General features: G+C 36.6%; 1 protein-coding gene across 6 annotated transcripts; it reads right to left on the minus strand.

Annotated features, from left to right (window-relative positions):
- Positions 1 to 2607: 2607 nt before the first annotated feature.
- Positions 2608 to 13537, minus strand: LOC120009489 (protoporphyrinogen oxidase, mitochondrial). 6 transcript variants are annotated; one of them, XM_038860105.1, is made up of 19 exons: positions 13424 to 13480; positions 13109 to 13148; positions 12923 to 12969; positions 12055 to 12190; positions 11820 to 11922; positions 11644 to 11694; positions 11479 to 11535; positions 11066 to 11142; positions 10884 to 10920; positions 10629 to 10694; positions 10196 to 10236; positions 9396 to 9528; positions 7945 to 8124; positions 6635 to 6709; positions 3823 to 3946; positions 3631 to 3739; positions 3391 to 3465; positions 3184 to 3290; positions 2608 to 2971 (listed from the first exon to the last, which is right to left on the minus strand). In XM_038860105.1, exons 4-19 carry the CDS (start codon positions 12072 to 12074, stop codon positions 2838 to 2840), a joined length of 1389 nt encoding a protein of 462 aa, XP_038716033.1. In that variant the 5' UTR covers positions 12075 to 12190; positions 12923 to 12969; positions 13109 to 13148; positions 13424 to 13480; the 3' UTR covers positions 2608 to 2837. The 6 variants fall into 6 exon arrangements, with proteins under 6 accessions (XP_038716033.1, XP_038716035.1, XP_038716030.1 ...); XM_038860107.1 differs by having other exon boundaries at positions 11820 to 11969; positions 13424 to 13479; XM_038860102.1 differs by lacking the exon at positions 12923 to 12969 and having other exon boundaries at positions 11820 to 11885; positions 13424 to 13537.
- Between the last annotated feature and the right edge of the window lie 8691 nt (positions 13538 to 22228).

Raw genomic sequence — 22228 nt, forward strand, 5'->3', positions numbered from 1 at the left:
CGAGAATCTCAAACAGTCCAATATATCTGGGGCTCAGCTTCTTTCTTTCATTCCCCTTTTTTTTCACCATTTTCAACTTGTTCACCATCCATTCCATCACTTCCTCACTTGCTAAAAGTCAATCGCCTTCCTCATCCCAACATACAGGCGTACGACATTTCCTACCGTATAAAGCTTCAAATGGTGCCATTCCAATGCTTGAGTGATAATTGTTGTTATAGGAAAACTCTACCAGCCGAATGTATTTATCCCAAGCACCTTGAAAATCTAACGCACAAGTCCTCAACATGTCCTCAAGCGTCTAAATTGTCCTCTCGAATTGTCCATCCGTCTGTGGATGATAAGTTGTGTTAAAACTCAATTTAGTTCTCAATGCTTTATGTAAGTGACCCCAAAGTTTAGAAGTAGATCTCTGATCTCGATATGATACTATCGCCTTTGGGACACCGTGATATCTCACAATTTCATCTATATATAGCTGTGCTAGTTTCTCCAAAGAGTCTATGATCTTTATAGGTAGAAAATGAGTCTGCTTTGTTAATCGATCTGCTACTACCCATATAGCATCCTTACTTTTTTGGGTCAATGGCAATCCTGTCACAAAATCCATTGTGATGTCTTCCCATTTCCACTCGAGAATATGAGGTTGAGTCAAAATGCCACTAGGACTTCTATGTTCGGCTTTTACTTGCTGACAGGTTAAACACTTTGACACATAATCTGCTATCTCTCTACTCATAGCTAGCCAAAAGTAATGAGGTCTTAAAGTCCCATACATCTTGGTCGCTCCAGGATGCATTGAATATGGAGACAAATGTGCCTCATCCATAATCTTCTTCCGTAATTCCTTATTCCTTGGACCATCAATCTCTCACCAAGTCTTAATGATCCGGCTTCAGCTATACAATAGATTTTATTTTCTCCATTCTTAACAGCTTCATACCATCTCGCGTATCTCTTGTAACATTCAACTATTCCGCCTTGATCTCATTATCCAATGTTGGTCGGATAGTCAAGTGAGCCATTACTACCCCACCCTCAGTTTTACCTTCCGTTTGAATCTTGGTCTTTAGCAGTTCTATTTCAGGTTTAGTACTCATTACTCCATATCTTTTCTTTCTTGGTTCTAACTCTGACTTCTTGCTCAAAGCGTCGATCACTACATTGGTCTTCCCACGGTGATACTCAATAGTAAAGTTGGTAAGAGTATAACCAAGAACTTCTTTCATAGCCTTGCTAAGCTCATTGGGAAGTGAAGGAATTCTACTTGGAACAAAAAAACAGTCAAGAGAAAATATGAGAAGGGTAAGATAGAGAAGAACAATAGCTAAAGGCTCTACTGTACGAGGGCAAAAACCCCGGTCACCAGAGATGGCATATGGTCAATATCTTTAATGGAGTTGGGAAGACAATGGATCAATGCATGGTCAGATTTTTGAGTCAGAAAATACTTGCCCTCGGTACCTTTGGACTTGACAACATAGTAGCAGTAGAGAACGTCAATGACTGAGAGTTTTTTCCTTACAAAAGTGTTCAATTGAAGCACACCCCCAAGAATCCGATAAAAATTCGGAGCCAACTCAGAGGGATGAAGTTCAATAAAGGAAAAGAACTCCTAAAGGAAAGGTTCGAACGGGACGCGGATATTGCACTCAGTCAACATGAACACTGAGACCTTAATGTGCATAGGGAAAATGTATCTCTTATTGTCAAATGGAACCAGGATATTGAAGGGAAGAGGAATATCACACTTTTTTTAGAAGGCGACTAAATTATTAGAAGAAGAAATCGAGTCCTTGAGCTTCCCCATAGCAAAACCAGCAAATCAAGAAAGGTACGAGTCAAACTCAATAAGGATTTAGGGTGTTCCTTTGGACACTGAAGGAAAATTCAGAGAAATTTCAAAGAAGCCTACGACATGGGAAACCAATGGAGGTCGCCCAAGCCTATGGCTCCGAAGGGAGAGAACCCCAAGGGGGGACCCCAAGGGAGCCACATGATTTGCGGCCTTAAAAAGGGGTTGCATGCCCCCGAAAGGGGCTGCGGCCCTGAAGAGGGCTGCATGATTTGCAGCCCCAAATTATTCTAAATTAATAATAAATAAATAAATAAATACCTCTTGAAGGGCAGAGCGAAGTTGATCCCATTAGAGGTGGTAAAAATTTTTTACAAAATGAGTAATATTTATTGCGGACGCGAAGTCTCCTAACATGTTTTCTGATAAGAATAAAAAGCCTTTAGATTTATCCTAATATTCTTAGGGTAAATTAAAATGCTAGGAATATTTGTGGAGGAAAAAATTGAAGATACCCACACACTGAGTTGAGGAGGTTATTCCTTCGTATACGATGATGGATACAAGGTAGTTCCAACCGATGTCTTTGATAGTTCCGACCGCTCCAATGTCAAAAGAGGGGTTGGGAATTTCCGTATTTGTCAAATGGGGACTCATATAAAAAACAAAAAAAGAAACTTCCAAGTCCACTAACGAAAGGTTTGGCCCACAAAATTTCAGACGACTAAAATGATTGACTTGAAAAGTTCTGATATACTAATTTTTATGGCAAATGACCAAGACATCGCAGGAAAAATAACGAACAGAAAACATGAGAACTGAAGTCATGATAGCTATCAAATGACGTAATGAATCCTTGCAAATCATTCAGGTTCTAGCACATGGTAACATATTTCTCTACAACAGAAAATTTACAGTACTAGTACATTAAAAACTAGGAGCACAGCTCCCATAGCTCAATTACAACCTACTCTCACATCCCTGTATGAAAGAGAGAGCACAAGACAAGACATCATACAGAGGCAGAATATATTTTCCATTCTTAAAGCGAAGATTCGTCCTTAAACATCTTCATCTTGTCATCTGAAGAAGACTCCAAGTAAGAGATTACAAGATCAGCCGCACTGCACCCAGAGGTTATCGCTTTGCCAACAGACAATCCTCCTCTATGGTTACCTAACAAATCAATGGTTCATGCTCACATTAAGAGGAATGAAAATTGATTTTACAAAAGAATGAGAGAATCATATTGTTGGGTTTAAGTCATTCTCAAACTCTCTTTTGTGTACAACAGATTAAAATTTCAACAGATTCCAGGTCAGTCAACACAACGGCTCAGTTAAATGGAGGTTACTAATCCAGAACATTTGAAAAGAACAAGTATTCACCTGCATAGAAAAATCCAGGAAGATTTTCCTCCATCTTTTCAATTGCTTCTAAAACTGAGCCATAGTTCAACCCATATAACGGAAATGCCTTACTCCAGTAGAAGTGACTGCCATTCAGCATCATTCAAGCTGTAAGTTTCTAATTTTGACCATAAGTATAGATGAGGTGAACATAAATAAGCTGAACCAAGTAAATTGTTCACATACTTCACATATAGAGGCTCTCCCTCCACGCCCAACAATTGCCTGAGATCTGAAGTGACAATCTCCTTCAACTCCTCTCTAAATCAATAATTCATTATATAAACATGCATGTTAGATGCAACAAAATTACTAAAGAAGCCAAATAACAAGTTATGCAGATGAACAGAATTATTTGAAATCAATAGTTGAAGGCAGTGACAAGGAAGAACACCCCCAACTCAAATGCTATGAAATTTCCCATACGTTGAAGTTTTTGCTAGTTCCTTGTTTCGACTTCCACCAATGAAAGTTGTGTAGAGATGTATGTCACTGGGTGCACGATCTGGAAACATCATCGAAGAAAAGAGTGTACCTGTCCAACAGAATAGATACACAATGAATGCAAATGGAAAAATATGCAATATTAAACTGTAATGGACACTGCCTGAGCATTACCAAGAGATTTTAGTCCATTTTGTTGCTCCTTAGAAGGAACAAGAACGCCAAATCCTTCAAGGGGTCTCTTAACATTTGCCTTCTTAAATGCGGTGATTATGACTGATAATGGCATGTAACTCACCTGCATGATGACATTGAAACGGTTATCATGTCAAACTTACATGAAGTGATTCTAAAACTTGACAAAAAATCGGAATATGCAAAGAAATAAATTCTTTTAGAATCCAACTATTGTCAATGAAGAAATTACATGATTAACTTATCTGACCTAGTTTAGCTGGCCTTGGTTCAAACTAGAAAAGAATTATCTTAAGATGGTTCGGATGGTTATTATGTTAGAATATGAATCCTCCAATGCAAAAGAGTGAAAAAAAAAAAGTTGGGGGTTTTTTAGAAGAAAAGAGGCCAAGAAGTCTAGGATAAAATTAATAAAAATACAGATGGAAAAGGATTAATCAAAATTGTAGTCATTTGATATTTGTTGGAAAAAAAATCTTTAAATAACGGTATGTGGAAACAATTTTGTTTTAAAAAATATTGACTAAAACATGCCAGTGTTCACTCTTCGTTGACAATAACATTGTCATAAACTAACGAATATTTCAAGAATAAAATTCATTTTGGTATTATGAACAAGTATGCAGTTGAGAAAGACATTATTTAAAAAACAGTAAATATGTCATTGTATTGGGGATATTCTTGTACTTTCATATATTCTTAATCTCTTAATAATATGAAAATGGCCAGAGAGTTGATGCCAAGACTTTTTCTTCATCAATTATCCCATCCCCCCTTAAGATGCTAAGTCAACAAAGTCGACAAGGTATTGGACCATAAAAGATACTCTCAACTGCTGAAGACTACATCATAGATTTGTAATGATTCAAAAGCGTGAAGAACTGAAGTATATCTTTATTGTAGAACCATAGCTGACTGTTACCCAATTTTAAGGGACATAGATGAGCTAAACCAGTATCACGCATTAACTAATAATCTGGAGATTTTGAAAACCCAATGAGATAAATGTTGGGTCTGTAAGCTCTTGAGTACTTAAATTCGACCCTTCAGCCCATTTGATGATGACAGTGTTCTAACTTTAAGCATCGTGTATGCTAGGGAGCTTCATTTCTGAGTCACTTTTTCACTCCCTACAGTTAGGGGAAGATGACTTATCCTTGCACATTCATCTAAATAGAGGACAAGGTTCAGAAGGGCAAACCTTTGGCCTGGCAGTAAATTTACTACGCAAAACCTAGAGGCCGAAAGCAAAAAATCCAGGAAACACCTCTCTGTATTGTGAGGATAAGTCCACATACACCTTGCCTCTTCCCCAAGCCTAACTCCACCATGGGAGCCTAGCGCACTTGAATTGTTTAAAAGGACATGGATCAACAAACAGTGGTTGCTCAACTTCTCAAGAACAGGGTAAGGAATATGGTAAAGGTGCTCATTAGTCATTATCATGGCTCATGAAAATGCAGTCATCATTGAGTATATAATCATACTGACACAGGTTTTTTAACTTACATGGTAAGCCTTAGGACTCACGGTAAGTTGGGAGTGTAAGTGGCTAAAAGCCAAGAAGACTCTTCTATGGGATCCTCCGGTTCTTCTGCCAACGATTCTATTTTTCTTTCCAAGGAAAAGTATGACTCAGTACAGCACACACAACTGCACCATGCTGTTGGTGCTAAAGTTTCTAAATCAGGTAAAACTAGTTATTTAATGAAATCTTTGATAGCTTTTGCTCATGACTCCAGACTTCAACTACAGTTTCTACAAAATCCCTAGTCACACTGCAACTGGTAGCATGTATAATGTTGTCGGAAATCATACACTACTTCTCTTCAATTGACAACTGTTCAATTTTTCCATTTGTCTAGTTGGCGTGAGTAAACCAACAAAAACTATATTTTTCCTCAACATTTTTTCATTGATCCTCAAGATAGAAAACATAACTGGTTGAGGTAATGAGATATCAGGTCATTTCAGAGTACTGCTTTGACAAATAAATCCACTCTGCATTCCTAGAACGCACACTCAAGCATTATGCTCCTCCACCAGGAAACGAGCAATCAATGAGGAGATGGACACATCGCAACTATATTTGCGATCTCAACAACTTAGGTTATCTTAAATATGCAGGTGGTTTTGAAATGGGTCTACACCACCAAAGATCAATCTGATGGCAGTGTAAAGAGGTACAAGGCTCACCTATTACCCATTGGGTAAACTTAGACCTTTGAGGTTTACTATTTTGAGACATTTTCAACTGTGAAGACTTGCCTCTGTTTCTTTGCACCTATTTGTTGCAGTTATCTATGATTGGCCACTGTTGCAGCTAGAGATCAAGCTCCTGTATAGGTATAATTGTATAGTTAGTTATGGTATTTTGTATTGCCTTCTTATTTTGTGCTTGGGTTTGAAATATGAATTAGTTTGCTTTAGCAGCTGACAAAAAATGCCTTAATTTCCTTTTGCATATTGAAAAATTCACATTTCTATGGTAATTTATTATTTTTAATTTTCCGTTAGGGCCTCATTTCCCTCAGACGAGTGCCTAGTGGCTCAGGCAATAAGCAGTCTTGGCTCCTCCTGCTTTTAACAACACAGAATCATCAAATGTTGACAAACTACAATAATTCCACTACTATCACAATTTTTTAAAAAAGCTATAGGTATTTTGTGCATGCCACAAGTTCTACAGCTAATCATACAGATACCAATAGATGCCATGTAAAATACATAAGCGCGAAAATTGACCCAACTTCAAGAGACAACCATGTGGATTAATTGCAGCAGCACATACCTGAGGGAGAAAGTCGAGCGGAAATATTTGTCCTCCTTTTGAAATTTTCATTTCCTCAACATTGCATAGTGGAGCCTAAGAAAAACGAGCTACTCTTTAGTTGCAAATAGTATAAAGTGTGACATATATGATTATAGGAGCATGAGTGCATGAGAGAGAGAGAGACATACACCGTTACACACACACACACACACACACACACACACACAAAGTGAGATAGAGATGTCAACCAATGTCTTAAATGCAAAAACTTAGTGGTAGGTTTATAAGAAAATGGAGGGAAAGAGACACTAGGGGACAAACTTATTCGGGAATTTTTAAAAGGAGGGATGGCAACCTAAGGAAACAAATACCCCCTTGCTTCATTCACCAAAAACCCTTCTACTCTAAATAAGAGGAAGAAATGGAAGACATTTTCTCCTGTTTCTTTTTCAAAGAAAATATATTTTTTCATTAAAAAGGACATCAAGGTGATGCCACCCTAGAACATCAATGTGTATCAATTAAATCTAAGATGGAGGAACAGTAAGCGATGCAATTTTCCTAGGTCAGTAAAAAAGAGTCTTATGCTATAAGTCAAGAAAAATTTCGAAAGGAGTCTTTAATCCATGCAAGACTCTTTGATTAATTTCCAACCAAATTCTCCAGGGATGCAACACCAAGACACAAGTTTTCAAACCACTAGTGCTGGAAATGTATATTGTCTCCTCACTTTCTGTTCATTTTTCTTTCTAAAATGAGCATACACGTGGTCAGATAATTAATTCTCATTGTGACCCATGTCAGGAACATTTAAGGTTCAATTGTTACAAGGATATATTAATCAAATCAAAATGAAAAGGGTTTAACAACAACGTTTTCCATAAAGACATTAACTAACGTTTGGAAACAATATGTTTATTCTAATATATAAAATGTCTGTTAATAAAATATGTTTGGTTTTAATTATAAAATAAGGTATTGAAACTGATCATTTGTTTTTTTTCAAAACTCCACATTTTATTTATCAATACTTTGAACCACTGCGAAGCTAGAATCAACCACAAGAGTCTTACACTTTGTTTTCTTTCTCTTCTTGCAGAAGAACTTAGGAGGTGCAGGGTGCTACACCTAAAAGAGCTTTCTCATGTAAAAAAAGACCGGGGGGGGGGGGGGGGGCACTTTCAACCGATCGCACAATGTCAAATAAGTAGAGACCTTGTTAGACATGTGAACCACACATTCTACATCTAGAAGTATCTTAACAGAAAAGAAAACAGAAAATCAACATTATGTGGTTCTAATTTATTCAATTAGAAAGAAAAACTAACCGCCATGATTACAGCATCAAAGTTTGAACCTTGGGAATGCTTGTCGGAGTTTAAAGAACAAGAAACAGACCAATTCTCTAATGCTGACTTCCCATCATGACTATAAGATAATGACAAGACCTTTGAGTTCAATTTAAGCTCATCTCTATCAAGCTCTTTACACAATCTATCAGCAATTGTCTACAAAAGAAAGATTCAGAACAAGGATCAGTTGATCAGTTGAAAAGCAAACGCATGTGTCGGGCAGTAAACAGGCCGAGCCATCCCAAGCTTTTCCACACTCATAAGTAGCTTATTTATCAAAACACCATGCTCGAGCTCAGGTCATGTGAGTTTCGGAAACCTAGACTCATTTGACAAAATAATAAACAAGCTTGAGCTCCACTCATTTAATTATGGGAGCTCAAGTGTTTCAGCTAAATATCAGGTTTAAACTCACGCTCTTGTTAAAGGAAAAGAGAAATTTTCCTTTATTTTACGCTGCTATATTTTTTTAGATATTCCATATATAATTTACAAATAGTATATCAAATGTATAAAAGTTCTCAAGCTGGTATCTTCCACTGAACAAACCTAAGATATTGACCTAAACTAGTAAAACCAGGCTTAAGCTTAAAGGGTTGCTCTCTTCATCACCCACTATGCATATGACACTGATGAAGGCATGGAAAATGAGTAGATTTGGTTTGAGGGGGCCATGTTAGAGCAGGAAAGCTAGTTTGGGAAGGTCACCTGGAATGACAAGCAAATAGAGATGATATCAAATCTATTCAAAATTAATTAATTAACATTTACAGAACAAGTAGCTAGCTCGTGTGACTGGAAAACAAAATATTTTTTAGTCAGCTTAAACATATTAAACAAAGGATGAGTTATGACTATGCATTTCCTATTTCAAGTTTTGGTAAGAATATTGCTTTTAATTATACAAATAGTAGCTTTCCAGTGTGCAATTCTTAAAAAAAAAAAAAAAAATAGAAAGAGAACTTTTCCAGAGAAATTAGGAAGCTGATAGCCTCATGAAAAACCAGTGGAATCATGGACAACTCAGGTTTCCTTCCAAAATCCAAGACATGCTGAACCTGCTTTTTTCAGGAATTACTAATATATTTAAGATATAAAAATGAAACTATCAAATCAGACTGTCACCACTGGCAGGGTCATTAGGCAGCTCCTGTACAAGGGGCTTTTCTAGCTAGAATTTGTATGCACTAACTAGTCAACGGAAATTGTTTCCTCAAAAAACACATTTAACCTTATTCATACAGTTAATCATTTAAAAAGCTAATATAAAAGAAATATGCATGCTCATGGCAGAACAATAGCAACAAAAAGTAGCACAAAGATATTTCAATTGATCTGAAAATCCCCACCTATAACAATCAGAACACATAACTTGGTCATGTATAACACAAACTTAAATATCTTTGAGAGAATCTCGAAAACATCACCTGCATTCCACCAAAGAAAGAAAAAGAACCACGCTGATGTTTCTTCTTGTCCAAAGAACTCTTTGTCTCTTGACTTTTTTCCCTTCTCCCAGTGAATTTTGATCTCACTGCCCCAGCTATGATAGAACCAAACCTGAACAATGTTGTCACTTATAAACTACAATTTATTATTCAATTGGTATAATTAAAGGAATCACATGTGGTAACTTTAATTTTGCCTAGATGTCTCAGCAGCAAACTCATATCCAACACTAAAAGAAATCAGCTTTTTAATAGGCAGTTTAGGCAATGTTGAGCTGAATGAGGCAAAATTAATAGCAATAAACAATGAAAGGATCTAAATAAGCTTTAACATCAATTTTCTGTAACACGTAATTAAGGAATCTCTTATACTGGTCTGAATCGAAAATACCTCATCTAGTCCTTTAGTCAAAGGGGATAACAGCACAATCCAAACAATTTAGAAAAGGGAAAATAGCATGTTATCTTGATATGGAGCAGCACTAATTAAGTCCAGAACAATGAGAGACAGACTACCGAAATAATACAAATCATGCTTGTTAATAGCAATATTCAACTTTAGCATTTAGCACTAATATGTATATGTCACTAATGAGGTTTGCCACATGTGGAAGTGGAAGTGGAATTGGCAAGAGTATATTCAGGTAACCATAACACAGCCAATTACAATTCAAATCCAATTCATAAAAGGAAATATGGGAAATATGCAGACACAAAAAAAAAAAATCGCTGGCAGAAAATGATGCTAAGGAAGTGAAAGGAAGTTGGATGAGGCATACCTTTGCTCTAGATTCCAGAGCTCTGGAAAAGAATAACGCATCTGTTTCGTAAACAACAAGTTAAACAACAAAAAATGATACACAAATAGAGTCAAAAGAAAAAAAAAAAAAAAAAAAAAAAAAAGAAGATAGAGCGTCAGAATTTATTTTGTAAGTGCCAATGCTCATAAAATAAGAGCAGAAAAAATGACAGTTGCCTTATGGCCCTTATCATGAAATGAAAGTACAGTTAAAGCATACATTCTCCTCTGCTACCACTGCTAGTAGAAAGTAGATGCATAGCACAAGCAAATATTTGACTTTGGAATCTTTCTACTATAGTAAATAATTAATCGAATTTTACTAAGAAAATATACATCAAAATGGCATTTATTTATATCTGTTCAAATGAACCTTATATGATTAGGTGCCAAAAATCTGAGACAGTACTCACACAAAGAGAATCAGGATCTCCAGCGCTTGTGCCAGCAACAAAAGGATCAACCAGATAATCAACAACCTTACAATAAAAAAAAAATCAAACTAAAAATATAATAGATAATTAAACATTTCCTTCCAAATACCAAAGCTTTTGACTCTGCTATGAGCAATATGAGTTACCTGAAGAATAGAAAAACCAATATCGGGTAAGTAATTATATTATATTCGTCAAAAGATTAATTATCATGGATACAAATCAAATGCAAACCTCTTTCCCAAAATGGCGCTCAAAGAACCCACCCACGCTTCAGAAAAACAGCGGATAATTAAAATTTAAAATGCTGAGAAGATTACTTCCTCACAGAGTAACAACAGCAATAACGACAATGACAACTGGATACTACGCAAAATTGTTAAGAGCTTTAAGTCTTTAATGTTTAGCATTGTCACCTTTCCACATTTTGTGCATCTGAGAGTTTTGAGGAATCCCTTTTCTTCCACAGGACTGGCTCCAACATAATGCGGAACTGCAAACCAAGAAACACACTCCACATGGGTGCAAGTAAATGAGAAGCAGTCCAAAAACTTAACATAAGAAGAAGAATAGTTAAATGTGGTTCTAGTGCTTGATAACAATGAATCTGGAACTCCAAATCCGTACATTTCAATATACTGAATCTTCAGTTTAGACTAAGTTGCAATCATGAAGCTTAAGAGGCAAACTTACAACTCTTATTTTGTGTGACGACTGTGGCCCAAGACATTTTGAGACAATGTCTTTATCATATTATAATTCTCAAAATTCCAAAAGTTCTTAAGTGATTGTATTTGTATGTCTATCAAACAACTTGTAGGAAGCAAACCTTTGATTGTGCAGAAAGAATGTTGCTCTTGAATAGGTCAATCAGATTTGTAGGTAACTGTCATGAAAGATCAAGCAGATTTATGGAAATGATGGATATGGAAAGTATCACATAGACTGTTTATTGAATCAAATTTAGCAGGCAGATGCATAAACAGGTACATACCAGCACCGGAATCCCATTTCTCACAATATATCTTTTGGTCTGGGATATTGGCTGTAGTAGTTGTCAAAAATCATTTAAATTAGAGTACTAACATTTGAAAACAAACAAAAGCTCCAACCATTGAATTACGAGCACAAAAAAACAATGATATGTTAAAGATGAAATAGGATCCTTACAGATTGTTGCTTATCTCGAATGCCAAGATCATCAAGCAAACACCTGACCTCCATTTCACTTTCAGTCTGCAAGGAGCCGGCTTTGAGACTTAGGGAAGGAATCCTAGTAACTTGCTAACAGCATTACAATCTTGAAATATTCTTGCCCAACTAGGCAACAGATTGAATACCGAATGTCATAATTGAATCTCCTTTTTTTCCAGGGAAAAATGTATCATATTAAAGATCAGTTTACCATGGTGTTTGCTCCTTCATCCCAAATTAGGCCATCCTTTGAAACACTTTTCAATTTTCCTCCTGCCCTTCCTTCAGCCTCAAACACTGTGACATTCAAACCATGTGCTTTCAACTTGTATGCTGCAGCAAGCCCACTTCAACACCATTGGACAGTATCAGAATCAGATTTTGGACAAAAATGAAAAAATAATAGTAATAAATCGACTAATAGACACAAATACTACATTGTGCGGAGAGAATAGCCGTGATGCAAACAGTGAACAACACAAAGAATGCTTGATGAGAATAAAAGTATTAGTCCGCCAAAAGTATTATTCCAATCAGAATAAAACAAATGTAATAACTGAAAGCTTGAAAATGAGAGGTAACGGATAGCAACATTCCTAAATTGGAAAAAACTAGCACTGGCTCAAACAGGAACACAGCAAAAGCACAAATTTCATTAATATCCACAGCAGTATATCTTTCTATACTCCAGTCAGTGCAACTCAACACTTTCTAAACCCAAGCTTAGGGGCAGAGCTGCATAGGGAACATACTGCTCCAACATTCCATTTCATTTAAGGTTATTTTGGAAAAGTATATGGCTAGCCCTTTTGTTTCCCATGTCCACCAACACGTAGAAACACACACTTGTACCAAATTAGTTGGGGTAGTGCATACAAACCCATTTCCATGCAAGGATATGTGCATCAAAAGGTTCTTGGACAATACATTTAGTAATGCCAACTAGAATGTATATAGCAGTATGTGGAGAAAATTGCCAATTCAGAATGATAAACAGACTGTGATTAAAATTAAACTAATAATAAACTTTTGAGTGTCTGCCTTGCTCTTTGACCTTCATGCCCAAACGAAGGTATTACCTTAAAAACCAGAACTGAAAAAGTTTCTTAAACTTTTTTCCCTCCTTCTGCAGAACGAACTTATTTATTTAGTTTTTTTAACGAGGAAACAGCTTCACTGCCTTCTTAAGTTGAAGCAATGAATTAGCAATGCAAAATTAAAGCAAACAATCAATAACATGCGTAAGCTCAAATTAGCATACACACCTAACACCAGCGCCCACAACAGCTACTCTTTTACCGGGACCTGAAGAATCCAGGAACCACATTCGTTCTGTCAATTCCACAAACTCGCAAATCTAAAATGAAAAAAGGTTCCACAAACATGCAAAATCCTTCAAAGCAAATGCACCCATGGGAACCCTAATTTATTTACTACTAATTGTTGAATTGGGACTCAACATACCAAAACCGTCAAGCAACTAAGATACCAACTGAATAAGACAAATCTGGTTTTGGAAATTTTTTTAGCATAGTTTGTGTGTGCATTTCCATGTAAGGGAGTGAGAGAAGAAACGTTACCGTGCGTGTCTTCTTCCATAGCTGAGGCCATCTCGGGATTGATCAGTCAACTGGTTTTCTGTAAGTTATATTGGTGGTTTTAGAAGCAAGAGGGAGAGTCAGTGTTGATAATTGATATGTATGGTATTCTTGGGCTTTGTCGTACTTGTTGAATCTGGGCCTCATGAAGAATAGCCCGTGTTGGGCGGCCCAAGTATAAACTACCAATATAAGTTCACCCTTTTTTAGGGTAAGGTATTCATTTGGTTTCATCCATATAGATCGCAGCTTATTCTTACCCAATAAACTGTGTAAGGCATAAAATAAAAATTTTAAAAACAAAAGAAAAGAAAAAACTAGTGGGTGAGCTATGACTAATAAAAAAAAATACCTGACCTGATATGGGTAGGCTATGGATTTAAGCCATTATTTACCCATCTAGTTTATAAATATTTTATTTTTTCTAATTTTAAACTATTAATGACTAAAAGGAATATGTAAAATTTCAGTAATATGAACAAAAATGTGGTACTTCCTTAAATTTATAAATTAGTTGGAACGTTGTTTAATAGAATACATAAATAATGTATTCAATTACAATATCATAATGGCATCTTGATGTTGGACATATCAAAAATCTATAAATTCAATTCAAAATCATTGTTTTCATAATTGGACCATACCTGCCGGTTGTATTGATTGACTGAAAACCAACCAATAAATTGGTATGAATGTCCTTAAAAATTGAAAATTTGATCAAATTGGCATTGACCCGTTCAAATGGGATGACCCGCCTGATGACGATCAGAAACAAACTAGCTAGATGATTGCTCGATAAGCTGTTCCTTGGATCTGCAGTCGTCTCAGTTGATCAAACTATGAACTATTGAATAGATGTTCTTCTCTGCATAGATAATACACATGAACTACGAGGTCCCCAAGGTTTTCCTCAGTAGGGACACTCCGACGCTTAAGTTAGTTCGGTAGTAAAGAAAGGTAAATAAATTACTTAGTATTGAGAGCTCTCTCTTTAGCTAATACTAGAAAAGTTAAAAGTGAGAGAAATTTACCTAAGTGGAGGTCCTTTTTTATATGATGCTGATGTAACCGCTATTCTATCATCGTGGGTGTGATTTGCGGGGTTGATCCCTTGAAAACCCACTTATATTAATTAAAGGATAGCTTACTGATATATCCATAACAATCTTATCAGTGATCGATGAGTGACCTATCGAGGTGACACCCGATAATACCAAGGTGCTGCCCAATGAAGATTCTTTGAGGTTGACATATGTCAACTTTTAATTGGAAGGGTATATCTAGTCTTCGAGCCTAACATCACCTTGCTAACATAATAGATTGGCCGTTGCATCTTCTCCTCTTCTCGGACCTCAAGGTAAAGATATAAAATTTCTCCCTCCTTAGGTGAGGAGAGAAGAGGTGGTTGACCGAGGTAGTCCTTCAAGTTGTTTAATGATTTCTGATACTCCTCGGTCAACTGAAATTCTTTTGCCTTTTTCAACGCATTGAAAAATGGTCTACATCTCCCTCCTGACCAAGCAAGAAAGTGTCCCAAAGCTGATGCTCAGCCAGTCAATCATTACACCTCTTTTGGGGTGCTTGGAGGCTCCATTTGGAGGATTGCTTGCATATTTTTGGGATTTGCGTCTATTCCTCTCTTAGTGATGAGGAATCCTTTAAACTTTCCCGAGGAAATGCTAAATGCACATTTCTCTTGATTTAGTTTCATTTGAAACTCATTTAGAGTATCAAAGACATTTTGTAGGTTTGCCAGATGATCTTCCGGCTTCTTGCTTTTTAGGACCATATCAATCCACGTAAGCCTCAACAGCTTTACTACTATGGCCTGCAACAACTTTGTTCACCAACCATTTATATGTTGCTCCTAAAGTTTTCAAGCCAAACGGTATGGCCTTGTAGCATTATGTGCCCTCAAGAGTAATAAATGTAGTGTTTTTCTCGTTAGTTGGATGCATCTGGATTTGATGGTAGTCCGAATAGATCTTGTGAAAAATCGTAAGCGTACGATTCGTATAATAGTAATAATGATAAGTAAGATCGTTTCCCACGGAGATTGATTGAAATTCACTAAGTACCAATTATGATTGACCCTAAATTTTATTTGAATAATTGAAAATTGATGTTATAATTAAACTATAACTAGCAACTAGAAATTAAAACGTAAGCAATTAAAGTTGGTAACTTGGAATCAAGAGAAAGAGCACTAGAACGTCTAATTTCACCATCACCAATCCTACTCTATTCCTTTGGCATACTAATTTCAATTATCATTCATGTTGACAGTCGATCTCCCTAATCTATTCAATACTCCATTCCTGGTTATATCAAAAGTACTTTTACTAGGAATTTCTGTTATTCCTAACATTCGAACTTGATTAGCAAAAATCCATTAAGTTCTATGGATAATCATGTAGCAACCACATAGGTCATGCCCCTATATTCTTATGATTCATGCAACCTATGGTATCTATTTTCAGAAGTATAAATCTAAACATCTCCTTCTGGTCTTCGTTCAGAACATCAAATCATTCAAATATTGATCAGGCATTTGAAAGCATTAAACACACAAATAGATACTCAAACATGGAATAATAATTATGAACTAGAATAATCAAAATCATAGATTATTCATGGCTAGGCTACATTAGAGCCGTAGCAAGAGGATTAGTTCTTCATACTACAAGAACACAAGAAAAGCAAGAGAGAATTGTGGCTCTCCAAGTCTTCAAAAACTACTGCCTGTGCACGTCTTATATAGTGGCTCAAGGTTTCCTTCAACCTTAGATTCCTTCTCCTGATTGAACTTGGTTTCCTTCAATTAAAATCCTCCAAAAGACCTCCTTTTTCTTCACGTCTCTTTTCCTATTTCTTGAGCTGCAAGTCAAATTTCCTTTTGTGATCGGCCTTCAATTTAGATTCACCTTTTTTATTTCCTTTGAATACCAACCGAATCTCCCCTTTCTTTATAAGTTTAACAACTTTAACCAGCCGGGCCCACTTTCTTTCACTTGCTAGTGTATACCTCCTTTTCTTAATTAGTCTTGCATTCATCCTAAGACAATTATCGAACTTGGGCTTTAATCATGCTAAGGCAACCTTTTTCACCACTTTTGTACGACTTAGCCTGCAAAACAAACCCACATTTCTTTATGCATTAACCATTTTAATTCCAATGACAAAGAGACAAAATTAGCGTAAGGTGAGGTATAAAAAACAGGTAAAATATGATGTTATCAATAGACATCTAGGAAACTCGATACTTCATTTCCTGAGGTTGCAAATTAGTTGGTCTATTTTTGGCAGTCGATAGTTGTCTTTAGGATATGCTTTGTTCAAGTCGATAAAATCCACGAACATCTGTCACGTGCCATTTGCCTTCCTCACCATTACAATGTTTGCCAACCAGTCAAGGTACTGAACTTCCTTGATGAACCCTGCATCCAATAGCTTATGTACCTCTTCTCGGATGGCATTTTGGCAGTCTTAAGAAAAATTCCTCCTCTTGTGCTTTACTAGCTTACTGCCTGATTTTATGCTAAGGTAGTGGATGATCATCTCGTCACTTATACCTGCAATCTCGCATGTATTCCAAGCAAAAACTCTAACATTATGTAAGAGCATATCGGGAATCTCCTGGGCAAGGTTCTTTGGCTACTGAAGTCCAAGACAAAATTTTATCAGGGTTCATTGTTCGATTATAATAGGTGTCAACTCTTCCGCTGGTTATAGTTTTGGAGTTTTCTCGGGCTCTCTAACATCGAGACTTGTCACGTTGAGTGATGACCTCTTCTTTTCTCCTGAGATCAGTAAGATAGACATGCCTGGCTATCTTCTAGTCTCCCTTGACAATCCCTATAACTTTATCGGTGGGGAACTTCAGCTTGATGTGGTATGTGGACACCACTACTCGGGTTTTGTATAGGAGTGTCCTACCTATGATGGCATTGAAGGTTGACTTAATATCAACGACTAAGAAGTCGATCATAAACATCTTTTTTTCGCGAGCTTGTTCCCAGCGTCACTGGCAGAGAGATTACTCCAATTGGAAGATAGACTCTCTGCTAAATCCATAAAGAGGTGTGGTAGACTTTTTAAGTTTGCTCTATGGGATATTCATCCTGTAAAGCTCCGACTCGGAATGCGTTACTTTTGGTACCATCTAAATCAAATCATAATAAATTCAATCATCACACCACCAAAAATTTCGACAGCACCTCCCCATAATACGGAGGATGCCAACCTGGAGTATACACGCAGCAAAATCACTAATATAATCACAACCTAGGCAGAGCCTCTGGCCATCTAACAATTCATATCACAGTTAAATTCTCAATTCTAAGCAGGGCCTCAGGCCACCTAACAGTCACACATAATTTCTCCACACAACAACATCTATAATCAGCATCCAACGCAAATAGCAATCCAGTAAACAAATAAATCGTCAGGACACAAAGTCCACAAACTCGGTTCGGGAGTCCCGATCACATGGAGTACCCTCCCTACCATCCATCCCCCAGTCAAGAATAGGGATATCACACAACGTCTCAACTAAGAAATATAGATACGACCAAAATAGTAATAACATAAATCAAGTTTAGAACTATCTAGTCCTATCACTCTCCAGGGGTCCATCCATGTCACGCACCCTCCTCCTGATCCACGACCCTGGTACCGGAACTAGACTCACCAGCGAGAAGGAAATAGGAGAAAGAAAAGGGTGAGCGAAAGGCCCAGTAGGGAATAATAAAGAGTAAGTGAATAACATAAGACTGAAATATTAAAGAAATGCATAAATGCAACAATATGATAGCTAACATCATGTACACCAAACACAAATAGATAACCACACCATACGAGACCCTAACTTGGCCCACCGGCATCCCTACACATATCGGGACCCTGGACAGCCCAACGGCATCATCGCATGGTGTTTCGAGCACATATGGAATCCTGATCCGACCCATCGACATTCCCGTACTCATGGGAACCCTGAACGGCCCAACGGCATTCCACATTTCACATCAATCACAACTAGGAGATATACGGGTCCATACCCGACATCTTCCATGCAATTACAATGCATGTTCAACATGGTTATGCAATAGGGTATACATACAACCTAAATATATATATATATATATATACTACTACATGATGCATGTTCAAGAGTAATTCATGCTCAATGGAAGATTGAACAAGTAGGGTATGCAATATAATTCAAATCATACAATAAGGATATCACAAAGTGGGGTTGTTCTCCCTTAGGTGCAATTAAGGCGAGAACCAATTTTAATGAACATTGGGAAAGAGAAACATTCGTAATAGGATAACATATTCAAGAGAATAACAAAGGTGGAATTTCCCTACCTCGCACTCTAAAAATTAGCTATGTAAATCAATACTCAACCTTGACCTTTCCCGGCCTCAACCAACCTATTATTCGGTAAACCCATCCTCCAAATCAATATACAAACAACTTCAATTACACATATCTAACACAAATTAATCTAATAAATCAAGAACCCATTACCTTCTCTTACCCAAAACTTTCCAAGTTCTTGAACTTCACCTACTCAAGCTTGTTACTCCAATCAACAATAGACTCTAGCAATACAACCATAAACAAGTCTAAATCAACCTATTAAATCACTAATTTCATCTAATTTAAAGATTTTCCCCCAAATCTACAAAACATGTAAATCACCCAATCTCTAAATACTAGCTTTTAGGTTTAAGAAACTTACCAAGGTTGTAGAAACAAGTAGAAGGAAGAGATTCAAGCTTCCTTTAGGCCTCACATGATGTAGGAACTCATGGATTTGAGTTTGGGTTTAAACCTTGAAAGATTAGAACAAAGAGAAGAATTTAAGAATATGTAAGCTAGAGAGAGAAGTCATGAATCCAACTTGAAACAACTTGAAAGAGGACAATCTTACCTTGATTGATGATATTAGGTTGATGGGAGGAAGGAAATTTGAGAGAAAATGGGGTTTAGAGTTTGTTTAGGTCGGGTATGTTAAGAGGATTCGCGAAATGGGTGTTTAAAATCATCCTCGGGTTGATTTTTTTAAAGAGGTGTCCGGACACCCTAGAAGGCCGTCAGGACATCTCTGCCCATTTGGCAGATCTGGGCCATTTTTCTAAAGCTGTTCGGACAGCTTTTAAAAGCCCTCTAGACGGTTACACCTATAACCCAAATTTTCAATTTTTAAACCACCCGTACACCCCCAATTCACTCGGTATTAATTTCTAATGATTTTATACATATAGATATACTCAACACATGTTGATCCTACTTAATTTCTAAAAGGAAAAAAAGTTTGGGGTATTACACATCCACTTGAAAGCTTTATATAAGAGCAACCACAACAGTGCAATGGTATTGAGGCCAACAAATTTTCTTGGGAGATATTTTTTGGTGAGGTGGTTGGGAATGGGATTGATATGTCACGTGTATTGATGGAATGGTGTAAATTTGTTGCCTTGGTGTAAATCTGCTCACTAAGAGCTTCATTGTCTTTATTGTAATCACTCTATAGGTTTTGGAATTGGAGTTGTAGTCAACAAAAATACACTTCTTACTTTTAAGATCGAACTTTGACCTCTGCTCCTCGGGTATGTGAATGTAACAAATGCATCCAAATACCCTCAGATGATCTACTGATGACTTCCTACCACTCCAGGCCTCTGAAGGTGTCATGCCTTTTACAGCTTTAGCGAAACATAGGTTCAAAGTATACACTACAATATTAACTGCCTCAGCCCATTATTGTTTAGGAAGTTGTTTTTCACTCAGCATGGCTCTAGCCATCTCCATAATGGTTTTGTTCTTCCTCTCAACAACCTCAATCTGCTAAGGACTATATCTAGCTGTAAGCTATTTATGTATCCCTTCTCTTTGACAAAAAACCTAAAATTCAGATGAGGTATACTATCCTCCTCTATCACTTCTTATCTTCTGTATACTTCTTCCACTCTTTACTTCAACCAAAACTTTGAACTTATGAAAGATGCTGAATGTTTCTGATTTTTCCTTCACAAAGTAGGCCTATACTTTTCTAGAAAAATCGTCAATTAAAGTTGCAAAGTACCTGCACTGATTGAATGAGGGATTCTACATGGATCCACATAGATATGTGTGAACAAATTCCAGATTTTGTGTAGCTCTCCATGCTCCATTTTGAGGAAAAGGAAGTATGTGTTGCTTCCCTATTACACAACTTTCACATATTCTCTTTAGTAATCCTTGGTCAGCCAACCATGATCCCTTTCTAATGTAGCATTCTAAGATCACTATTGTTTAGATGACCATACCTTCTATGCCAGAGCTTAGTAACCTGCCCTTCATCCACAGAAGCTTTCAAAGCCATTTGACTCTCTTCTTGAAAATTGATCAAGAACCTTCTATGATTCATCATGGGAATCGCTATAAGTACCTTTCTAGGACTGTCCTTGTCAAAAACTACACAACCATCTTTTTCAAAAATCAACTTATACCCATTCTCCATCATTTGACCTACACTCAACAAATTATGACTGAGTGTAGGCACAAATAACACAATAATAATAGACTTCAGCCCTTATTCAGTATTTATCTTCACTTTTCTTCTACCTTTAGCTAGGACAACATCACCATTCCCCATGGTTATCCTCAAAGCCATAGTAAAGTCAATAGCATGAAAAAATTTCTAATTCCCTGACATATGGTTGCTACAATCACTATCTAAATACCCTGCATTCAAAGCTACTTTTGGATTTTCTAAGCAATATAAAACAAATTATCCTCAGAGTCAATACTATGCTCAACAAAATTTGCTTTATCATCAGTTCTTAGTCTACAAATTCTTTTGAATATGACCAAACTTCTTACAGTGATGGCATTGTGGTTTGCCTTTGAACCAACATTCAGAAGAGCTATGGCTCATTCTTTTATAGACATCACATGGAACTCTATTGGAGTTACAACTAGAGCCCTCAAAGTTCATATCTTTTGTGGCTCCTTTCCAGTTTGATTCTTTGCCCTTCTTGTTGTCATCTCCAGCATACACTCGTGCTTGAAATGTAGATTCAAGACTTTGAGCATGATCTCCACGCCTCTACCTTCTCTGTTCATGAGCCTCTAAAGACCCAATTAGTTCTTCTGGTTTCAATACTGTTAAATCTTTAGACTTCTATATGGTTGTAACCACTATATCATACCGTTCAGGCAGACTGATTAGAACCTTCTAAACAATGTTCGCACATACTATCTCCTCTCCCAAGACGCGCATCTGATTGACTATGTCTATAGTCTTGGAGTTAGGGATGGCAATGGATCAGATACCCTTCCAATTAGGGAATACCAAAATCTTTTCCATTTAAGGTACTCTATACCAAAACCATTCCAAAACTTTTTAAAAAACCATTTTAATTTTCAAAACAGGAATCGTTCCATAACCATTTACCGCCGGGTACTCGTTTACCATTTAACTTTTAATTTTTTTTTTAAATTTTCATTAATGGTCAGATAACCGTTTCTAAATCCGTAAATTCAAACCCTAACCCACCCTAAACTCAAATGCGAAATCCAAATCATGCACTAAAAATAGAATAAAATAACAAAACCAATAATTAGTTATGATTATATTAATACTAAGAATGATTTATCTTGTAATGCTATATCATTTGGGCAATTCAAATTACTGTATTTTATAGTTTTATTAGTATGATTCTATAAATATATATGTTTTAATATGCTTTATCATGTTATAATTTAGTATTCTAGTAATATACCTTTACATAGAT

This window comes from Tripterygium wilfordii, chromosome 11 (assembly GCF_013401445.1).
Source record: "Tripterygium wilfordii isolate XIE 37 chromosome 11, ASM1340144v1, whole genome shotgun sequence".
NCBI lineage: Eukaryota > Viridiplantae > Streptophyta > Magnoliopsida > Celastrales > Celastraceae > Tripterygium > Tripterygium wilfordii.